The sequence below is a fragment of the Cotesia typhae genome, unplaced genomic scaffold (genome assembly GCF_013202065.1).
Source record: "Cotesia typhae breed Kobodo isofemale line unplaced genomic scaffold, CoteBio_Ctyphae contig_50, whole genome shotgun sequence".
NCBI classification, from domain to species: Eukaryota; Metazoa; Arthropoda; class Insecta; order Hymenoptera; family Braconidae; genus Cotesia; species Cotesia typhae.
The window spans coordinates 2,200,058-2,220,785 of NW_027423758.1; the positions used below are offsets into that span (position 1 = coordinate 2,200,058).

At 29.4% G+C, this 20,728-nt stretch overlaps 8 protein-coding genes across 10 annotated transcripts; 6 read left to right on the forward strand and 2 right to left on the reverse strand.

The window, feature by feature from the left end:
- The first annotated feature begins 959 nt into the window (after positions 1-959).
- On the forward strand, positions 960-2,013 carry LOC141531860 (uncharacterized). The gene has a single exon (XM_074249925.1). The coding sequence runs from the start codon at positions 1,016-1,018 to the stop codon at positions 1,844-1,846; it is 831 nt and encodes a 276-aa protein (XP_074106026.1). The 5' UTR covers positions 960-1,015; the 3' UTR covers positions 1,847-2,013.
- A 1,213-nt stretch (positions 2,014-3,226) lies between these two features.
- Positions 3,227-3,971, forward strand: LOC141531872 (protein BUD31 homolog). Its single transcript, XM_074249940.1, has one exon. The coding sequence runs from the start codon at positions 3,454-3,456 to the stop codon at positions 3,886-3,888; it is 435 nt and encodes a 144-aa protein (XP_074106041.1). The 5' UTR covers positions 3,227-3,453; the 3' UTR covers positions 3,889-3,971.
- Positions 3,972-4,408: 437 nt separating this feature from the next.
- On the reverse strand, positions 4,409-5,906 carry LOC141531864 (uncharacterized). The gene has a single exon (XM_074249929.1). It carries the CDS (start codon positions 5,812-5,814, stop codon positions 5,101-5,103), a length of 714 nt encoding a protein of 237 aa, XP_074106030.1. The 5' UTR covers positions 5,815-5,906; the 3' UTR covers positions 4,409-5,100.
- Positions 5,907-7,445: 1,539 nt separating this feature from the next.
- Positions 7,446-8,285, reverse strand: LOC141531863 (uncharacterized). Its single transcript, XM_074249928.1, has one exon. It carries the CDS (start codon positions 8,283-8,285, stop codon positions 7,548-7,550), a length of 738 nt encoding a protein of 245 aa, XP_074106029.1. The 3' UTR covers positions 7,446-7,547.
- On the forward strand, positions 8,248-9,384 carry LOC141531855 (uncharacterized). Its single transcript, XM_074249909.1, has one exon. The coding sequence runs from the start codon at positions 8,248-8,250 to the stop codon at positions 9,337-9,339; it is 1,092 nt and encodes a 363-aa protein (XP_074106010.1). The 3' UTR covers positions 9,340-9,384.
- A 2,214-nt stretch (positions 9,385-11,598) lies between these two features.
- LOC141531853 (uncharacterized) lies at positions 11,599-13,603 on the forward strand. The gene has a single exon (XM_074249903.1). The coding sequence runs from the start codon at positions 11,614-11,616 to the stop codon at positions 12,784-12,786; it is 1,173 nt and encodes a 390-aa protein (XP_074106004.1). The 5' UTR covers positions 11,599-11,613; the 3' UTR covers positions 12,787-13,603.
- A 993-nt stretch (positions 13,604-14,596) lies between these two features.
- LOC141531865 (uncharacterized) lies at positions 14,597-16,777 on the forward strand. 3 transcript variants are annotated; one of them, XM_074249932.1, is made up of 3 exons: positions 14,597-16,205; positions 16,307-16,391; positions 16,571-16,777. In XM_074249932.1, exon 1 carries the CDS (start codon positions 15,027-15,029, stop codon positions 15,711-15,713), a length of 687 nt encoding a protein of 228 aa, XP_074106033.1. In that variant the 5' UTR covers positions 14,597-15,026; the 3' UTR covers positions 15,714-16,205; positions 16,307-16,391; positions 16,571-16,777. The 3 variants fall into 3 exon arrangements, with proteins under 3 accessions (XP_074106033.1, XP_074106032.1, XP_074106031.1); XM_074249931.1 differs by having other exon boundaries at positions 14,597-16,391; XM_074249930.1 differs by lacking the exon at positions 16,307-16,391.
- A 2,255-nt stretch (positions 16,778-19,032) lies between these two features.
- LOC141531857 (uncharacterized) lies at positions 19,033-20,136 on the forward strand. Its single transcript, XM_074249912.1, has one exon. It carries the CDS (start codon positions 19,108-19,110, stop codon positions 20,098-20,100), a length of 993 nt encoding a protein of 330 aa, XP_074106013.1. The 5' UTR covers positions 19,033-19,107; the 3' UTR covers positions 20,101-20,136.
- Positions 20,137-20,728: the final 592 nt, after the last annotated feature.

The window sequence follows — 20,728 nt, forward strand, 5'->3', positions numbered from 1 at the left end:
CGTCTAAAAATTTTTGATTTTTTTTATTAATTAAATTACAATTAAAAAAATTTTTCTAAAAAATTGCACTTATAGTTTTTCAAGTTTTTTTGCATGTGAATTTTTTTTTTAAATTGTTTAATTGAAATTTTTTCAATAAAAAATTTCTAAAAATTTTGAAATGTCGGCTAACTTTATTTTCATTATAAATTGTTAAACTTACTTTTTCAATAAGCCTAGAATAAAGTAAATTGTTAGAGAATTTTAAATTAAATTTTTCGTTAATAATTTTATGTATGTCCTGTTCGACAAATCACGTCATAAAGATTCTAAAAATATTATCTCAACACCCTACAATGATACGTAATGGTTGAAATTGAATTTATCTAATTAATTACTCCGATAAAAGTGATGAAATATGTGTTACATGATAATTTTTAGTAATATACATGGTAATAAAGAAAGTAACAAATCATAATGACAAAACGCGGTAACTTATAAGTAAAGAGTCGTGTATCAGGCATAATATTAATTATTATAATTACAATCCAACAATTTAAAAAATTAGAATTCTATCTATACACTGATAGAAGGATTTGTTTATATTTAATAAGCTTTATTAACTGTTAACAAATGGTTATTAAATTCATAGGATTTCATAAATATTTATTAACAGTTAATAAATAATTTATTAAGTTGAATTTATTAACTGTTAATAAATATTTATTAATGATATGCCCTTTTGGCATAAAACCCTATCTAGCTGCTGTAGTACGCCCTTTCGGAATTTGGGTCGCTATATATAGATATATTTTATCCTGGTTTGAAAAACTGGCCCTAAATATTGAAGCTATTACAAGAAATTCTCATGTATAATTCAATTAATTGTCTCAATGCGTTTAAAAATAGAATTTTCCAATTTTTATGACACAAATAGGTGAAATTACAATTCTAAATAATTATTAAAAAAATTAATCCTTTCTATAGTTGTATCAATAATTGTAAAAGTTAAAATTTCTAAAAATCAAAGTACAAAATGTTAAAATTCACAGACTCACTAAAACGAAAATCTAGCGACAGTGAAACAGAGAACGATGATGTTATAATAATGCAAAAATCACAAAATACTCGTGATTCTGAATTATCAAATGAAAATTTCAACATTTACATCGGATTGAAACCACACAGCGTAATGTATAATTCAAATGAAGTTAACAAACTGATGCAGTACATCCATCATGTAATAGATTACGCGTGGAACTTTATAGAATCATCAAGATTTACAAACCTAACAGACAGCGTATGGCATGTTGCAATAAATATGGTATCAACAATATTAAAATTCAACAATTTTCCGGGCATCGATAGATGCAAGGTACTGATAACTGAAAACAGTGTATTACTCAGTGAGCCGATTGTCATTACGCTCAACAACCCGTCAATGACAAGTAACATGTCAGGAGCCGACGTTCCATTATTGTCACAGTCACAATCACCTTGCCAACAGCCCTGCGTTATGGTGTCGCGTAAGTTATTACGCGAGTGTTGTAAAGTTAATCAATTGCCGCAGATAAAATTCGATGACAACACGCGCTTGGAAAATTTGGAAGAACATGTCATCAACTGCGCTTATGAACACGTTAAAGAAGTTCCGTTGCAGGAAGAATTATTGCAATTATTAGTTGCTGCTGATCACGCTGCCAATCACTATATGGAAGAGTTAGCCTATCAAAAAACTGATTACATTAATCACAAAAATTTTGCACGTTCATTCTATACTTTACATTCCAAAATTAATATACAATGTAAAATGAATGCTAAACACTTACCGTTGAATTTACTTGCGCGCTCTGATTATTATATTTAAGCTTCATTAAATCATTGAAAATTTATAATTGAAATTAATTTTTTTTTCACATCATTGAATCATTAAAAAATTCCTGTAACATAGAAATGTGTATAAATTAAAAAAAAAAACATTGTCTTAAATTCTTACCTCCTCTGAAGTTAGCGGTCAGCTGTCAATTTTAAAAATTTGTTTAACAAATTAATTACAATAAAAAATGCTTCTAAAAATTTTCACTTGTAATTTTTATTAATTTTCACATTTAAAATTTTTTAATTAAATTTTTTTTTAATAATTTATTTGCTGTAAAATTCCAAAAAAAAAATTTAATATCTGTCAACTTCAGTGTTTTTTTTTACTGGTGACATTAAAGTTGACAGACATAATAAATTTTTGTAGAATTTTATAGTAATGGAATTATTATGAAAAAAATTTAGTAAAAGATATGAAAATTAATTTAGCAGATATTTTAGAATTTTTTTAACAAATAAATTATGGCAAAAAAAAATTGGTATGAAGAAATAAAAAAAAATTAAAAAATGGTCAAGTGACTGCTAACTTTGATGTAATAAAAAAATTTCTCTTCTAAAAATAAAAAAAAAACTATCAATAGAAATTTTTAATTGTAATTAATTTGTTGTAAGAATTTAAATGCATTTTTTATTATTTGCAAATGACTTTTTATAAGAATTAAAAGAAAATATGTCATTAAAGTTAGCCGACGTTTTAAATTTTTTGATTTATTTTTAATAATTAAATTAAATCAACAGTCAAACTTTTAGTTAAATTTCCTTTCAACTTTACTACAATTAATTTGTACAGCAAGTTTTGACATCTATTTATGAAATTTAAGTTAGCCGACATCTAAAAATTTTTAGAATTTTTTTTTCCATTTTGAAAAAATTTATTATAAATAAAAAAAAAATTTTGATTTGTAGAAAAATTTGAAAAACTATAAGTGCAATTTTTGAAGAAAATTATTCAATTCTAATTTAATAAATTAAAAAAAAAAAATCAAAAACGTCGGCTAACTTTAGAATCATCTTCTATTTGTTAAGTAACTTATAAGTAATCGCTTGCTTTGTCAACTCTTTCCGTCAAGTTTGATTTAAATTGCGGACGTAGATTGACAGTAAGTCCATCAGTATCAGTGAAAGTTTTTTACTGTTACTTTATGATTTTTATTCTGTATAGTTATCATATTTCACTCTTCGAAAGACCAATTAATTTAATTCGTTTTGAATTATTAAAAAAATTTAATAACAAAGCATTGTTTTTTTTTTTTAACCTGTAATAATAACCCAACTTAAAAGTGCGTGTGTATAATTTGTCTAAGGACGCTACCACCAGATGGCCTTTAAGTTTTCTTCTCTGACCATCCATTTAGAATCCATCGCTATCAAATTTCACAGTTTAGGCTTTCTGTGCTGAGGAGTAATCTTCTAATCTAAAGTGATTCTTACAGAAATATTTACATTATTTTCTTCATTTTTCAACGGTAAAAAATTTGATAATTCTGCTAAATAACAAATAGTTCATCAGTGTTAAATTCAAAGATTTAAAAAGCTTTATTGCTAAATTGGAAAATTTTCTTGCAACCTTAAATAATTGTGTGCACAAAAATAACAATGCCAAAAGTACGCAGAAGTAAAAAATCACCCCCAGAAGGATGGGATCTGATTGAGCCAACGTTGGAGGAACTGGAATCCAAAATGAGGGAAGCTGAAACAGAATCTCATGAAGGTAAAAGAATACACGAGTCACTATGGTCAATTTTCAGAGTTCATCATCAAAAGTCTAGGTACATATACGATCTCTTCTACCGGAGAAAAGCTATAAGCAGGGAATTATATGACTATTGTGTAAACGAAAAAATTGCTGATAAAAATCTTATTGCCAAGTGGAAGAAAACTGGGTACGAAAATTTGTGTTGTCTTCGATGCATCCAAACGAGAGATACAAACTTTAAAACAAACTGTATTTGTCGAGTTCCAAAAGGGAAATTGGAAGAAGGTAGAGTCGTAGAATGTATACATTGTGGTTGTCGAGGATGTTCAGGTTGAGTGAGTCGAGTTCAAAATATTTTTATTGTAAATTTAAAAATTTCATTGTACGGTAGAATTTTTTAATACATTTTTTCAAATAATTTGATGAGAAGACTATAATTATTTGATTTAATCCACTTTTCCTTGAATTAAACTTTTTAATGATTCAATCTTTTCATTTTTAAATAGATGACCCTGAAGATGGCACACAGCCGAAAAAAATAATTTTTGGTCAAGGACATCTAAGGTGTAAATGGAGCTATGGTAAATAGCTCCATAGGAAATTGCTCAGCGCCAAAATATCTACCTGTACAAAATTCAAAAATTTTTATTACCAAAAATCAATTTTGGGAAGGTTTTTCGAGCTACTGAATTATTCAAACCTTTCAAAAATTTGCTGTATTCTTTTATTTGCAATTATTTATTTATTTATTCATTTTACGCCCAGCGGCAATATACATAAAAGATATAAGAGATATAATGTTAAATTTATAAAATATATTGAACTAGAATTCAAATTTGCGCGCGCAAGCGCGCGCCTGACTATAGGATTTGCATATATTTTCATGCTTATGATATATTTGACCAATCAGGTTACGAATAGTTTGCTTACATGATATATTTTCATATTTTTCATCTAAATTATAAAAGTGACTAGAGTTAAGTACGCGCGCAAGCGCGTGCGTGCATGTAGTCACGAATTAGATATATTTTCATGCTTAATATATATTTATTTAACCAATCACGTTACGAATAGTTTGTGCAACAACATATATTTTCATATTTTTCATCTAAATTATAAGTAGTGAAATCAAATAATATTAAATTAATATTAATTACATTAATTACATGATGGTGAGGGGGACAGATAAAATAATAAGATAACTTTTGATATAAATTTTTTTTTTTTTTTATAAAAAACTGTACATGTAGAAATTTCAAAAATACAAACGTGCATATTTTGGATTTTCTCAAATTTAGATATTTTCAAAGATATCCGTATCCAAAAATTGTTTTCTAACTCGCGAGGTACCACTTAATTATTATATTAAATAAATTGATTACTCAAAATATTAATTTTTATTTTGAAAATTATCTCGTTTATTCTAGACATAAATATTTTTAGATAAATTAAATTCTAAAAAAGAAAAACCAAATTTCATAATTTATCCATTCAAATAATGCTAAAAAAATTGTTTCTTTTTTTTTTTTTTTTTTTTTTTTAATAATCTAAATTTCCCATTTCAATGTATGAACTTCCAAAAATGGCCTGACATAAAATCCCATTTCATTATTATTTTTAAGCATGACATTTTGCAAATTAATTAACGATGTAGCCAAAGTGACGAATACTGATCCAGTTAAAATAATCTGTTTAGAGCCATAAATATTTGACCGATTATTATAAACTAGTAACTCATAAGACGTATTTCTGATGTGTGCTTGTTGCGAGCGTATCATTTGAATAATATCAATATTATTGTTTATTTTTCGTTTTACATCTGATTCTGGATACTTAAGAGATACAGTACCTTTTGCGATCAAATCAGGTTCACTAAACGGAGGTTTAGTTTTTAAACGCAGCAATGGTAACAATTTGTTGCGTACGAAATGATAATTTTGACTTCTATAACGGCAGATTGCTGATAAATAAACGTCAATGTACTTTTCCAATTGGTTTATTCGGTCAATGTTTTTTTCTTCAATGTACTGATTGAAGATCGTCAAATTTACGATGTCGCGCAATTCAAGCAAGTCTTTAATACCGTACTCTTTCTTCTGACATAACGATACTATTTTGTCGATTATGTTAATATTGAATGCTGCTTTATCAATGCCATAAAAATTATGCAACACACCTCCACCGACTTCACTTAGTTTCAATAATTTTTGATAAGAATCATCGGGATCCAATGGTTCGACTATTGGTTCAGCAGTTGCCATTTGTTACAATTTTTCTTCAAAATTAATTTCCTTTATTCGTTATTTTAATTAAGTAGAATACTTTGCAGTGATGACTAATTTATCACGAAAATTCTAGTACTAATATAAAGATACATATTTTTTGAAAATATTTTTTCCTGAAAAGTTGTAATAGTGTCTACCTGTTTTATTATTATTTATTATTATTACATACCCTCTTGTTGAGTTACATCAGAAGAAATCACACAAACTATAGTGTAGAAATATCGATTTTGGCCATCTTAGAACCATTTTTGGCCACTTGACATTTTAGTGAATTTGTAAAAAATTTGACTATTCAAGTGGAATTTTTATAAAACTAAAATTCAAATTTGTGCGCGCCTGACTATACACTTTGCATATATTTTAGTGCTTGTGATATATTTGACCAATCACGTTACGAATAGTTTGCAACACATATTTTTCATCTTAATTTTATTATAGGATTTATCAATTAATTAATTTATAAAGTCTTGCGCTTATAGAAATATTTATACAATAATTTGAAAATAAAATGGCCAAAAAAGGTACGCTGACCACAAACGGTACTTCTAACCTATATTAATGTCAACTGCTGGTAACGTAAAAATATAAGTCGCGACCCAAATGCCAAAAGGGCGTATTACAGCAGCTAGATAGGGTTTTATGCCAAAAGGGCGTAAAAAAAATTTTTTTCGCCATTCAACTTAGAACTGCTCAAAACGTAAAGATTTGTCAAAAAAAAATTTTCAACGTACTAATGCCAAATGGCATATCTCAAAACATACGTCCTTTTGGCTTTAGAAAAAGTTTAGCCTTAAGCCAAAAGGGCGTATAAAAAAGCTTTCAATTTTGTTCTGAAACATAAAATATAACTCTAAAAAATAAATCCAGATCATTTAATGTTTTTGAATTTCGCACCTCTGACTCAGCAACCATGTTTTAGATATCGCAACTGTTTTTTTTTCTTTTTCAATTAAAATTATAAACAGAATTCGTATTAAAATTGTAATAAGGTAAAAGACCCTGTTATTGACACTGGCCTAGTTGTTTGACACTTGCAATTTTATTCTAGTTAAAAAAATCAAATGTTCTCAAAAAACCAATTTTCTTAAAATTTATAATTCAAAAATTATTTTTATTAATTTATATTAGAGTTGATTTGTTTTTTTTTTTTTTAATTAAAATAAAATTGCAAGTGTCAATAACTAGGCCAGTGTCAATAACTGGGTCTTTTACCTTAATAACCTTTAAAAATACCTATTTGTAATTTAATAATCAATATATATTTTCAATTCTGCTGCAAAATTAGTAACATATAAATCACAATTCAAAGCAATCGGCAAAAAAAATTATGCGCCCTTTTGGCTTTAGGTCACTAAATTTTCAATGTTCTAAAGCTAAAAGGGCGTATAAGTTAAAACATACGCCCTTTTGGCTTTGGAAATTTATTTTTTTATTTTTAGAATTAAAAAGTATTAATAAAGCGATTAGTAAAAAAAAAAAAAAATTTATACGCCCTTTGGCACTGCAAAGCCAAAAGGGCGTATAAATTGATATGCGCCCTTTTGGCATTTGGGTCGCGAAGTAATTTTATCAATTAAAAAAAAAAAAGCATTTTTTCGTAGTCTATCAAAAATTAATATAAAAAATCATAAATTGTAATTTTTTTTCACACCAATGTCAAATCTTGTAAATTTCTTCAGTAATTATAAAAACAGATAAAATATGAATAATTAGAGATCTTCGTCTTCTTCGTCATCTTCGTCATCTTCGTCATCTTCGTCCTTATTAGTTGGTAAAACAACCGTAATATTTTCTGATTGAATACGAAAATGTTTAACAAAATCATTGATTTGATTTCGTGACCACAAAGTGTCACTTTCGTGCACTGTTGCGTATAAAATGAAAGATTCAAGAAAATCGCTCTTATTCCGGTTTATTTGGTCGTTCTCCAAGGCGCTAACGACGCCCTCATCGGACAAATAACGCGTTCCGTAGTACAGGATTCCCTGATCAAAGTAGCGCCAGTGAGCATAGCCGACATATTCGTAATCGTCCATAGAATTTTTGTCGACATCAGTAAGTGTTATTTCTTCTCTCTTAATCTTTTCAATGTAATAATCAATATTATTATTGTCGTTCATCATTAAGTTTGCGTCCTTAATAGTCCAGTAATCGTAAATGACTGTTCTAACGTCATCAAATGATTTTGCCAAGCCGTCATAACGTATAAACAGCACTTTGTTATCGCGTTTGTTAACGTAAATGCATGCCAGACGATCAACGTGATTGTTTTTTAATAATTTTAATGTTTGATTATTGATAGGCGTCGCATAAAAATAGTGCGCAAAACAATCCCCTTTTGTAGTAGATACATTTAAGTATTCAGTAAGATTATAACCTCTCAGATTAGAATCTAACTGCTTGTAACGTATGATGTCACTTAATTTATCAATGAAGAATGCACTCATTGTTGTTTCTATTGTTATTTACGTAATAATAATAACCCTTCTAATAATTACTGCTATTTTATTAATAAATGGCAATATTTTATATGGAATGATCTCGAAAAATTGGCTACCGCCATTGTTTGTAGCTTGTGATGCCAACAAACTTAAAGGTTTTCTTACTAAAGAAGAAATAGTTGAATTCAAATCAATGAAATTTAAATACTACATTATTCCAAGTTCTAATACGGAATTGAATTCAGGAAAGAATAATTTGATGCCCATAATTTGGTTTACCGGTGACTATTTTGAGTCAACAAATATCCAACAATATTTCTTCGAAATGTTGTCTTACAATACTGGTCGCACAGTTTGCGTTTTCGAGTATCCCAGCAGCCAACAAGCTTATTTGTATGAAACAATGGGATTCATAATAAATTTATTGCACAGCACAATATTCCCGGCATTGACCATTGAGATGAATCTGATAGACTCGGGAAAGGAAGTTCAAGACAAGGACAAATTTATAGTGGCTGGTAACAATTCTGGATGCTTCTACGCAATTCTCTACGTAGATTATCTGCTGAATACATTGAGGCAGTTCAATGTTTATGAATGCATATTCTTCGACGGGATTTATAACATTGTGAGTGTGCCGCATTTTTATTACAGATGGTTGTGGAAGCGCAGAATATTATCCGATGAAAGAATCTGCAAACGCGAAAGCGAAAATTGTTCCATTAGTTTGCCGAATCTGTCGACAACTGTGAGCCCTTGTCCTTCAGCAAACAAACCAAACAGCAAGGAAGACTTGAAGAAGTTTCGCGACAGTTCTGAAAAGTGTAAAATGTGCCTCAGAGTTTGTCAAGCTTTGAAACAAAAACGAATCGTGCCTATTGATATTCATGTCATTACTTCGAGCGACAAGTTTCATTATAACATGAATGAATCGTTTGTTAATGAAGATAAGTACCATCGCACTTTAATTAAACTTCCAGAAGGTTCGATTGATTTGACGTACTTTTATTATTATGAGATAATGCAACCGATTATTGCAAAATGCTTCCGCATTGATTAATTTTATTACAATTCTTAATTTATTGATGAGAATATTCATTTTTTTATGCTAAGAGTGTTAAATTTTATTTCTTTCATACAAATTAAAAAATCAACCAATAAAAATTGATGAAATTTTTACACGAAAAAAAAAAAAAAACTGATTAATTTTAAAGAAATATTCTTAAATAAGAACATTATTTTGAAGAAAACCGATTGTCTTGACTCAAGAATTACTTGTCATCAAATTAATTTTGTTAACGATGAAAAATTCTAAATTTTTGATTAACAGTACATTATCTTGGTAAAATAATAATTTTATTATGGTACACTGAGAAAACAGTTTGTTTGACTCAAATTTATTTTGAAATAAATGAAAAATATATATTTAATGTTAAAAAATTTTTTTCATTTAAATTTATATTATTTTCAATCAAATAATACTTCGTTTTGGTTTAGTTAATTGAATCGACTTATTTATTTCATTCAAATAAAGATTTGTTAACTATTAACAAATCTAGCTTTAAGTAAATTACGCCTGGCGCCTAATTAAATTAAAAAATTAAATTTTTTTTTAATTGCACTTACAGCTTTTCAAATTTTTTACAAATGAAATTTAAAAAAAAATTTTTTCAATAGAAAAAATTGTAAAAATTTTTAGATGTCGGCTAATTTTATTATCATTGTTAATTTCAGTGTAATTAATAATTCTAAAAGAAGTGCCTATTTTACCCCAAACGTTCAATATGTCTACTTTTACTACATTCTTAACTTTAAACTAAAAACCATTGCTTTGAATATATTGAAACATACCATTTATTTATAGTTAACAAATCTGATTTGGTTGAAGTATATGATTGTTAGCACTAAAGAAATATTTGTTAACTATCAACAAATCTGGATTTCATTCAAATATACTGTAACTTTTTCTCAAATTAATCAATTTATTTGTATCAAATAAATATTTCTGGTGATATTTAAATAAGAGATTTATTTACAGTTAACGAGCCTCAATTCATTTAAATGAACTGTTTTCTCAGTTTATCTATATAAATAAAAATAAAATGCCGCATGTATTTCCACGCATCACTTGAAAACAACTGGACCGATTGAGCTAAAATTTTTTTTGTTGTTTTCAGAATTTTTAGAAGAAGGTTTGTATGTAAAATAAATTTTTAAAAAATCCTCCCTCAAAGGGGATTGCGGGGGCGTTAACAATGAATAATTCTCGTTTGTAAACTATAGCTCCTATAGCTCCCAAATTTGGTAGAAATCTTCCGTAAGAGATATATAAATAATCTATGAACGTATTTTACGATAGCTCGCTCCACAGGGAGGGTTGCGGGGGTGGATATTAACAATGAAAATTTTTAACTTTCAAATTGTAGATCCTACAGACGGCAAATTTAGGTGGAGTCTTCTATATGTGATGTGGAAATGATCTAAGAGCGGATTTTACGACAATCCACCCTCAATAAGGATTGCGGGGGTGGCTGTTAGAATATTAAATTTCCATTTCCACACTGTAACTTCTACTACAGACTTGAAATTTGGTAGGAATCTTTTATTTGACGATGAATAATGCAAAATTTATTACTTATGATTTTATTAATTTTAGTTATTGCTCTAGATTAATTATTATTGTATTGAACTTATTGTTCGAATTTAAAAATTAATTGATCATTATAATAAAATAAAAAATTATAACAAAAACTTTAGTCATTTTGACTGAGGCTCAGCGAAGCGGACCGGGTCGCTAGTTTAAAATAATAAAACCTTTTTGTTTGATACTTTTATTAGTAACTATTACGCAAAAACTATACTCTTTAATAAAAGAAGCTTATTTCGTAAAAATGAAACACTTGTTAAGGTTATTAAAGGATAGTTCACTTGAAAATAACAATTAATTGTACGATTCTATCGTAGTATTAGCAAACTATGATACTCCATGGTTGACAAATGATGATATGATGTTTCTCACAACTTCGGAATTTGACAATATAAGTCTGTACAAATTATTTATACACGTTGAAAATATAAAATCAGTTAAAGACGATGAATTTTTCAAAGAAATTGACGCGCTCATTCTAGAAAATTTTGGTGATAATGAATTACGTGAATTGAAAATAACGTCGATGACAAATTTACATATTGTAAATTTAATGAAATTTAAGAAAATAATAACAAGCCGGAAGATTTATCAATATGCCTCGTAGACCATAAAATTGCGAGTATTAACTAATATTTGTAGCTTTTTTTTTTAATAACATGTTTTATTAGATGTAATTAAAAATAAATGACAAAAATGTCTGGACTATACGAAATATTTGGAACAAATTTTTATGGGCGTAATACAACCAACAATACTATTGAAATATCAATGATTGATGATTCGTCAGAGCCATTGATATTTTATTTATCGCTGGTGAAGCAATCGGTTGATATTTCTGACTACATATCAACAACACCATTCGGATCGGATAAATCAATAGCGAAAAATCGTAAGGAAGAGCCAACACGATTGTACATAATAAAATTTGAATTGCCAGACAGCAATAATCACCAAAAAAATATAAACGCCGTCAACATAATAATTAACAGAATCGAACGCAAGGAATTAACGGAATTGATTAGTTTCAATTTATCAGCACGGAAACCAGTCTATGAGGAATACAAGTCTACTGAAACTTACGAAGATTGTCGAGAGTTGTTAAACAATTTTCCGTCAATAAATTTTGTTTATGTCAACCGATCGTTGCCATTAGTTTACAACTATTACGATACAACGACATTGTTCTTCTGCACAGATTATCAAAAAAGAGTGATTTTTGATGAAAATAATAATGCCGTAAACATACCGATGTACTTAACTCAAATCTGCTGTCCTGAAAAATCTAATGTGCTATCAGTTTCAAATTTTGCATCTCGCAATGATGAAATAAATCATTGGTCGATCTGTAAATACAACAATAGCGGTCAATTAGTTTCTTATGAAGTATGCAAATGTTTAAACAAAGTACCATCATTGCGATGGTTTCATTTTAACAAAATACTGAGGCTAACCGATGAATTTACGCAAGTTACTACACATTTGGCGTTTTTGAAAACAGGAGATAATTTAATATTTTGGTTGTCAACTTTACATTTGTTTATCCCGCTAAAAGATGAAGAGAATTATTGGGACAATACTCAGCTTTTTAAGCTTAAATTATTGAAGGATAATTATCCAAATGAAGTTAATGCTACTGACTTTAATTATTCCTATACGGACTTTAATACTTTAACTTATTGTCAGATATCTACTATAGAAGAGATATTTTTAAAATATAATTTTAACAATGTACAGAGTAAAGAACGTACTATTTATGCTTTTGACCCTGACGGTAGTACAGTTATGTTTATTGGTTTATTGAGTCACGATACTTTGGGCGCTGATCACATGAAAAATTTCAAGGATATTGTATTTTAATTTAAACAAAAATTTTTTATTAATGAAGAATTTATTTTTTAACTTCCCGCTAAGAAAATTTAAAATTTTTAAAAATTGGGAAGTTATTGATTTTACCCCGTTTTGCAAAAATTGAGTTTTCATCAGATCTCGACGTTTGAAGGTCACAGGAAGCTTTCCTGACTATCCCCACGAGGGTGTCACTATGTCTGTATGTATGTGTGTGTGTGTGTGTAAGTATGTAAACCTCCTTTAATTTTCGAACGGTTTGATCGATTTCGTCGCGGTTGGCGTCATTGAAAAGGACTCGACCAAACTTAGATTTTTAATATAATTCGGACTGATAGATTTCGAGAAATCTAAAAAAAAACCGTGAAAAAATGTGAAAAAATTTTTTTTTTCAACTGGTTTTCTTGGAATAACTTTTAAGGGGTTATATCCACTTGTAAGTTCGAAAAAATGTGTTTTTTTGTTAATTTTTTCTGGAGAGGCTTTTCATTGAATATATACATAAAATATATGAATATTTAGCGAATTTAACGTATTCTAAGAATTCATATTTTATTAATAAAAATATTCGGTTCCGTCGTTCCTGTAGAAGATCTCCTGAAGGTCCTCCACAAAAAGGTGTCTGGCGGTGAGGAAGATATCTCTGATCCAAATTATTTGAAATAAAAAAAACCAAAAGGATTACTTTTAGGATAGATAAATACAGGTAATGATCGAAGAAATAGTCAAAATTTTGATTTTAGACAAAATGGCGGCTTCCCAACAAAAAAAAATCTTTTTTTGCACGAAAATTTACACTTTAAAGTGACTTAAAAAATCGAAATTTTTATCAGAAACTTTATTCCTTGGATCATTACCTGATAAAAGTATCTAAGAAGATCCTGTGAAAATTTCAAGTCAATCGGTCAAGCGGTTTCGGAGAAATATTCCTTACCGACTTTGAAAACATCGTTTCGAGAAAAACGCATTTAAAGTTTTGGCTATTATTTAAAGTTACGTTTCCGCCTACTTTTAAACGCTCGGAGACGTCTTTACAAATATGCTCATTACTCCGAAACTATTTACCGGATTACTTTGAAATTTACAGACAATATTCTCGAATATATTAGTTTTTTTTCACGTTTTATATATACATTCAAAATATGCAAAAAAAAAAATTTCGATTTTTTTAAAATTGCAAGTGGATATAACCCCTTAAACGGCTTGGTCGATCATCTTCAAAAACTAATAAACTCTTAACCTTGAAAAACCACGTTGATTGCTTCTAATCCGGTCAAAATCGGTTAAGGGGGGAGACTCATGTAAAATTTTCAAAAAATCGATTTTTTTTTTTTTTCGATATTCTGAAAGTATACTATGTTGAGCGTGTACTGACGAGCCGGAAAAAAAAAATCTCGAATATTTACAAAGTTATGGCTAATACAGTGGAGCGGGTCGGAGTACGTATTGTCAAGTAACGAGCCAGGTAGTCGGGGCGCTTGAAAAGGACCTTTCTATTATAATACCTAGAAATATTTATTTTGTTCAACTACCGAGAATCCCTTTTAGTATATATATATACATACTTTTACATTCCTGCACACGTGTAACATTAGTACACGAATAACCGTTAGTATAGAAATATATTTAGTTTAGCTGGAGATTTCTTCGTGTTCAGTCGATTTTTAAAAGCAAAAATGCCGAATTATAAAAAGGCACACGTGGCAATATTGCACGAAATATCTCCAAAAAACGAAGTTATCAGGGTAATCAGTTCACCAATAAAGAAGGTGAAAATTTCGAAGCCAATACAAGCCACAATGAGAGTGCCAGTGGCAAAAACTCCATACCCGTGATAGTGAAGAAATTATAACAAATCCTTTACACGGGTACAGGATAATTGAATTTTTTACGGTGTTCACAGCTTTGTCGGAAATTGTGAAGTGCTCGGTGTGTAATCAGAAGATAAAATTCAGTGAGTGTGGTTCCAGAGGTCTTGGTTTTAAAATTGTTATCACATGTCCATGTGGTAATAAAATAATCAATTCAGGTCCTTTCATTCACAACGGATTTGAAATAAACCGGAGAATAGTGTTTATCATGAGAATTTTGGGTGTTGGAAGAGAAGGAATAAATGTATTTTGTAACCTGATGGATACACTGATTTATGCACTGGTTTGAGTAAAAGTTGTTACGCTAACATTGTGGAACACATTTATAATACAGTGAAATTATCATTTGAATTTCTATCGCAGAAGGCAGTGAAAGAAGAGATGGAAAAAAATGTTGAGCAAGGAAGAGAAAAAAATATTTTAAAAGTATCTGGAGATGGTACTTGGAAAAAACGTGGTTTCAAATCGAAGTACGGTGTTGCAACGCTCATAGGATATTATTCAGGGAAAGTTATTGATTTGAAAACAAAAAGTAGTTACTGTCAAGGCTGTGTTTACTGGAAGAACAAGACTCATACAGAAGAATTCCGTAAGTGGAGTGAGTATCATGAGGATGAGTGTCAACAAAATCACGAAGGTTCGTCAGGAAAGATGGAAGTCGATGTCATGAAAGAAATGTTCTCGACTTCAGAAGAAAAATTTGGAGTAAAATATGGTAACTACATTGGTGACGGAGATTCTAAGACATTCAAGGCTATTCTAGATTTAGAACCTTACGGTAATGAGTTACCAGTAGTGAAGAGTGAATGTATTGGTCATGTAGAAAAAAGAATGGGCTCTCGACTTAGAAATGTAAGAAAAGAAAAGAAACTTTCGGGGAGAGGAAAACTAACTGATAAAGTGGTAAAAAAATTAACAAAATATTATGGTTTAAGTATTCAGAGAAATGTTAACAGTGTTGAAAATATGAAAAAAGCCATAATGGCTACTTATGATCATATTTTTTCCACTACAGAAAATCCCCAACATGATAACTGCCCTCAAGGCGTTGATAGCTGGTGCAAATAGCAGAAGGCTATTGCTCTAAATCGAGATCCTCGAGAGGAAAATTTAGCTCCATTACTTGGTGAAGATTTAAAACAGCATCTTTTACCAATATATCAAGATTTCTCCAAAGATGATTTACTTGAGCGATGCCTTGGTGGTCATACGCAGAACGCGAACGAAAGTTTTAACGCTACAGTTTGGCGATTATCCCCAAAACACCTGCATTCCGGACTAAAAGTAGTCGAAATTTCAGCTTACATTGCTGCTGGGATATTTAATGAAGGTTATACTTCCATATTAAGAATAATGAACCTTCTGAATCTGAATATTGGCACTTATGCTAAGATATTTGCGGATAGTACAGACGAAGAGCGAATAACCCGACAGAATCGTAAAAGCCTTTCAGAGACCAAAGAAGCTCGTTCAGCTCGCAGACAACATCAAATAGATGAAAATCAACTTTTTGAGGAGGCAGAAGGACTGTTATATGGACCTGGAATTGCAAATTAGTCGGTAAGTAATTAATAATTCAGTAAAACTACTCATTTTCCTGTACTGAAACTTTAAACGCGATTATCTCGAAACTACTTTTTGAAAAACTGCTCGTGTTGTAGCTCAAAAAATTATTGACCGATTTGTTTGAAATTTGGTGAGGCTTTTCTCTACATTACTACCGGAAGGATAAACCTGAAACTTCAGGTATTTCTGATTGATTACTAATTTTTTTGGGGGTAAAAGGATAAAAAAATAGCCCAAAATCGTAACTTTTTTTTAAGGCTGATTTTATATTGGATTTTATCCTTTTTTTTTAATTTTAAAGGTTTATCCTTTCCGTTTATATCTCCTGAAAAAAAAAAATTTTTTTTTTTTTGTTTCAGATCAACGGTTCATGAGTGACAAATAGAGCAGTTTCGGACCTCGCGTCGGAGGCAGCCTACAAGACATCATGCTGAGCCGCCATTTTGTATTAAAAAAAAAAAAAAAATGTTTTTTTATAATCTTAAAATGTTTAATAAAGTTGTGTTAAAAGTTCGAAACAATGAAATTATTTTATCACTGTAAAAAAAAATGTTAAAAAATGACCGATTTCGAGGCATTTACATGAGTCTCCCCCCTTAATTTGTTCGAGAGATATTGTGAACGAAAGAAAACCAAAAAAAGTGTTTTTTCGGAAGTACTTCGAAATTTTTAGTTCGATCAATCCAAGCTCAAAGATTCTTTATGAGGCTTAGAAAATTGAGGCTATCTCTTTGAGCTTGGAGAGCTCAAAATAACATAAATGTGATAGAAGTGCAATTTTAAGCGCTTAGATATGGAATTTGCGGGAAGTTGTAGGAATGGCCTTTAGGGTCAACCGTTTTCCAGATTTTTTATGGTAGGTTTAGCACACGTTCGGAAAGTTTTGTCTTCTGCTGAGCTAGTTTGAAATGACCGTTCTTTGATATTTTGTGTTACAGCAAAAAACCAGTTGCAGCCTAGGATTTACTTTTTACAATACTATTGGTTAGTTATAATCAAACTCGTGATCTGTAAAATTGTATAAATATAAATTAAAAAAAATTCTTTCTTATTATTAGTAATCAAATATCTTATATTTTAGTAACTTTATGGATGAAAAATAGTTTAAAATAATCTACTTTGAATAATGTTCGAAAAAAGTACGAAAAAATCGCCATTGGGAGTTGATTCAATTGGAAAATTACGTAGAAAAAGAAGAAGACGTTCAAGAAGTCGCAGACAGAATAGAAGTCGATCTCAAATTCTTAAAGAGTTACAAAACAAACAATTGGAACGAGCTAGAAGTCTATCTCGCAAACGCTATGAAAAAAAGACTCAAGTTAATGAAGAAAATGTAAAAAATGCTGATAATAATTAAAAACATAAATGAATAGCAAAAAAATTTATAATTTATTTTAATTACTTTTCTTAGAAGATATAAAAATAATATGTAATTGTAGTATTTATATAAAATTAATTATATAAGGCGACTGTTAAAATAATTGAAATGTTATCGGTTGATGAATATATTGAAAAGGAATGTGTGCGTGATGATAATTGCAGTTTTATGGTACTAACGGATTACTTCAATAATCGCACACTTAATGATAAGATTAATACTGACAATTCATCCTCCTTATGGACATTTGTTACTTATGATGAACATGACTACACGATTTTGCGGTACGCATACAAATTAAATGTCGTCAAGGCCGACGAAAATAAAACAATGAAAATAACAAAAGAAGACAACAATAAATTTATTCATTTTAATCCGATTCGATATGTAGAAAGCAATATTATGTTTTCGATAGCTCCGGTTTTGCGCAATCAAAAATATACAATTGATACTAAATTTTCATATCCACTACACAAATTGTATGTATTGGAATCACTGCCGTCGGACATTGGAATGGTAATTAATTTAATGCCATTGAAACCAATCATCAATGAAAATGATGCAGGTGATGGTGATCAAATTGTTTATGATATTAATCAGGATTATACAAAATTTGATCATTTTAAAATTTTATTAAGTAATTTAATTTGGTATGATATTTATGTTGATTTAAGTTTGTATCAAAAATGTAAGAAATATATTAGGAATTATAGTGTTTATCGTACGATTGATGTCATTAAAAAATGATTTTAAATATTACATTTATATGGAGGGAGTATATATATTAGGGTGTGCCAAAATGTAACTTCCTTGGAGAACCTCTTAAAATTGTAATTTTGAGTTCCGCTTTTAACAAGAGCTGTGTTTGGGCATTTTCTGCGATATTTTGAGGGGAGAGGATTTTTTTGATTTTCATAGAATTTTTTAGCAGAAGCTTAATTTGGGTATTTCCGCTGAAAATTCAAAATTTGACCGGAAGCGCCCAATTAAATCTGCTGTTAAAAATTCTATGAAAATCGAATAAATCCCTTACGCTCAAAATAAGTCAGGAAAATGCTCAAACACAACTCCCATTAAAAGCGGAACTCAAAATTCCAATTTTAAGAGGAAAAAAAATTTTTATTACCTAAAAATCATCATGTTAACTAACATAATTATATAATTACTTGTTCTAAAAAATTTTACATGTTTAACATTGAGGCAATATTCTAATCTAGAGGGACGAATTTGATGTATTTTTTCAAGTACAATGATAATCAAAAAAAAAAAAAAATTACATTTTTTACCAGATATTTAGTAATATTTCAAAAGTATACTTAATAATTTTTTAATATTAATTACATTAATCTGTTTATAATTTCATTGGAAAAATTGAAAATTCTCCCGTGATTAAATTACAAAATTAATTTTTTTTCAAATATGTTATTTTAGATAGTAATTATCAATTGTATTTAGAAAATTATCGATTGGATTTTTGAAAAATTAAAATTATTGAAAGAAACCGAGAACATTCTTGAAATGGAAGTCAACGAAAAAGAAGTAACGGTTAATGTCAAGTCTAACGAAGCCTCCAACTTAAGTTTGTTCCCAATAAAAAAACGAAAAGTAGCAGAAAAATATGAAAGAGAAAATGATAAATACAAAGAATTTTACAAGTATACACTGGACGAACGGTTGGAACTATCGAAAGTGAACGATAAAATAAAACATATAATTCGGAATGTTTTGAAATTGCCATCGGTTGAAAACAATGACAAGCGCGCTGAATTCTTTATCACCGAGATGTATAAACGACGAATACGATCGAGTACAATAATGCGGTACTACAATCAACTTAAGCGTGTAAGATTTTTTGAGAAATCGGCGATAAAACCAAATCAGCGGGTTTTCGACTCCCAAAAGCCACCACAAGAACGTGTACCGTCTAGCAGCAATATCTCGAAATTATTGCAGTGGTGTAACGAAAACAAACATGAGAACAAACGAGCATACGTGATATTATTCGCCTATTACTCGGGTTTGCGGTCAGCTGAAATTTGTCAGCTATCGGTCCAAAATTTGGACGAACTGGACAAGCGTTCTCCAGTTTTACAACTTAAATGTAAGACATCAGAATGTTGGTCTGTGCCATGGAACGCTGTGTTGGAAGAATTTGTCAATGAATTGGTAGAGGTTTATGCTGATAAATTAAAAAATTACAGAAAAACGGGCATTAGTGAAAGCTTATTCGATATGTCACCCCGCAAGTTATCAAACACAATTCGCAGTTTTTACATGACCGCTGTTGGTGAAGTTCCGCCAGATGGCTTTGGCATTCACGTCATGCGATATATAATTGGAACGAAACTCGCGCAGGAAAATGATTTGGCTGCTGCACAGTATTTTCTGGGACACGGAGATATACAAACAACCAAGCGATATGTACGCTATGATTTGCAACAATTGAATAAAAAATTGGAAAAAGTTATAGAAACAGATGAGTTTTATAAAAGTTTATTAGCGTTTCTTTGATATTGATCAATTTTGTGTGATAAATTAATATTTTTTTTTTTTTTTTAAAGATCGCTTATTGATCTGATTTACAAATTTACAGTATATTTTTGCGTATAATCTTTTAAAATAGGCAGTAACTTTATGTAAAAAATCGATTGCTCAAGAATGCCGTTAAAATTAAAAACTCTCAAAAACATAAGGATTTTTCCTATTTTTGCATAGGAAAAATTCTTATAATGACATAAAAAATTTTTACGATATTAACATAGGAATTTTTCCGATGTTAACATGGAAATTTTTTCTTTATTAACATGTTAGAAATATCCATATGACATAGGAAAAATTCATTTATCACTAAAATTTATGTAACTTAATTTAATAATTACAAATTTACATAACAATTTTCTCATTCGAGCAATTTCAGATAATTTTAAAGTAAAACAGTGATATACAGTCGGTTTGTGATAAAAAAAATTCGAGGAAATTTTTTTCAAATTTTGCTTTACATTTCGAAAAAATTAAAAATCCAGCAGATTATGGATGATGTGGCTTAAATTGCCATAACTTTTTCAAAAATTGACTTATCGGGACGTTTTTTTTTTTCAAAATTTTTTTTATTAAATGTTCTTTTTGGGAAAAAATAGAA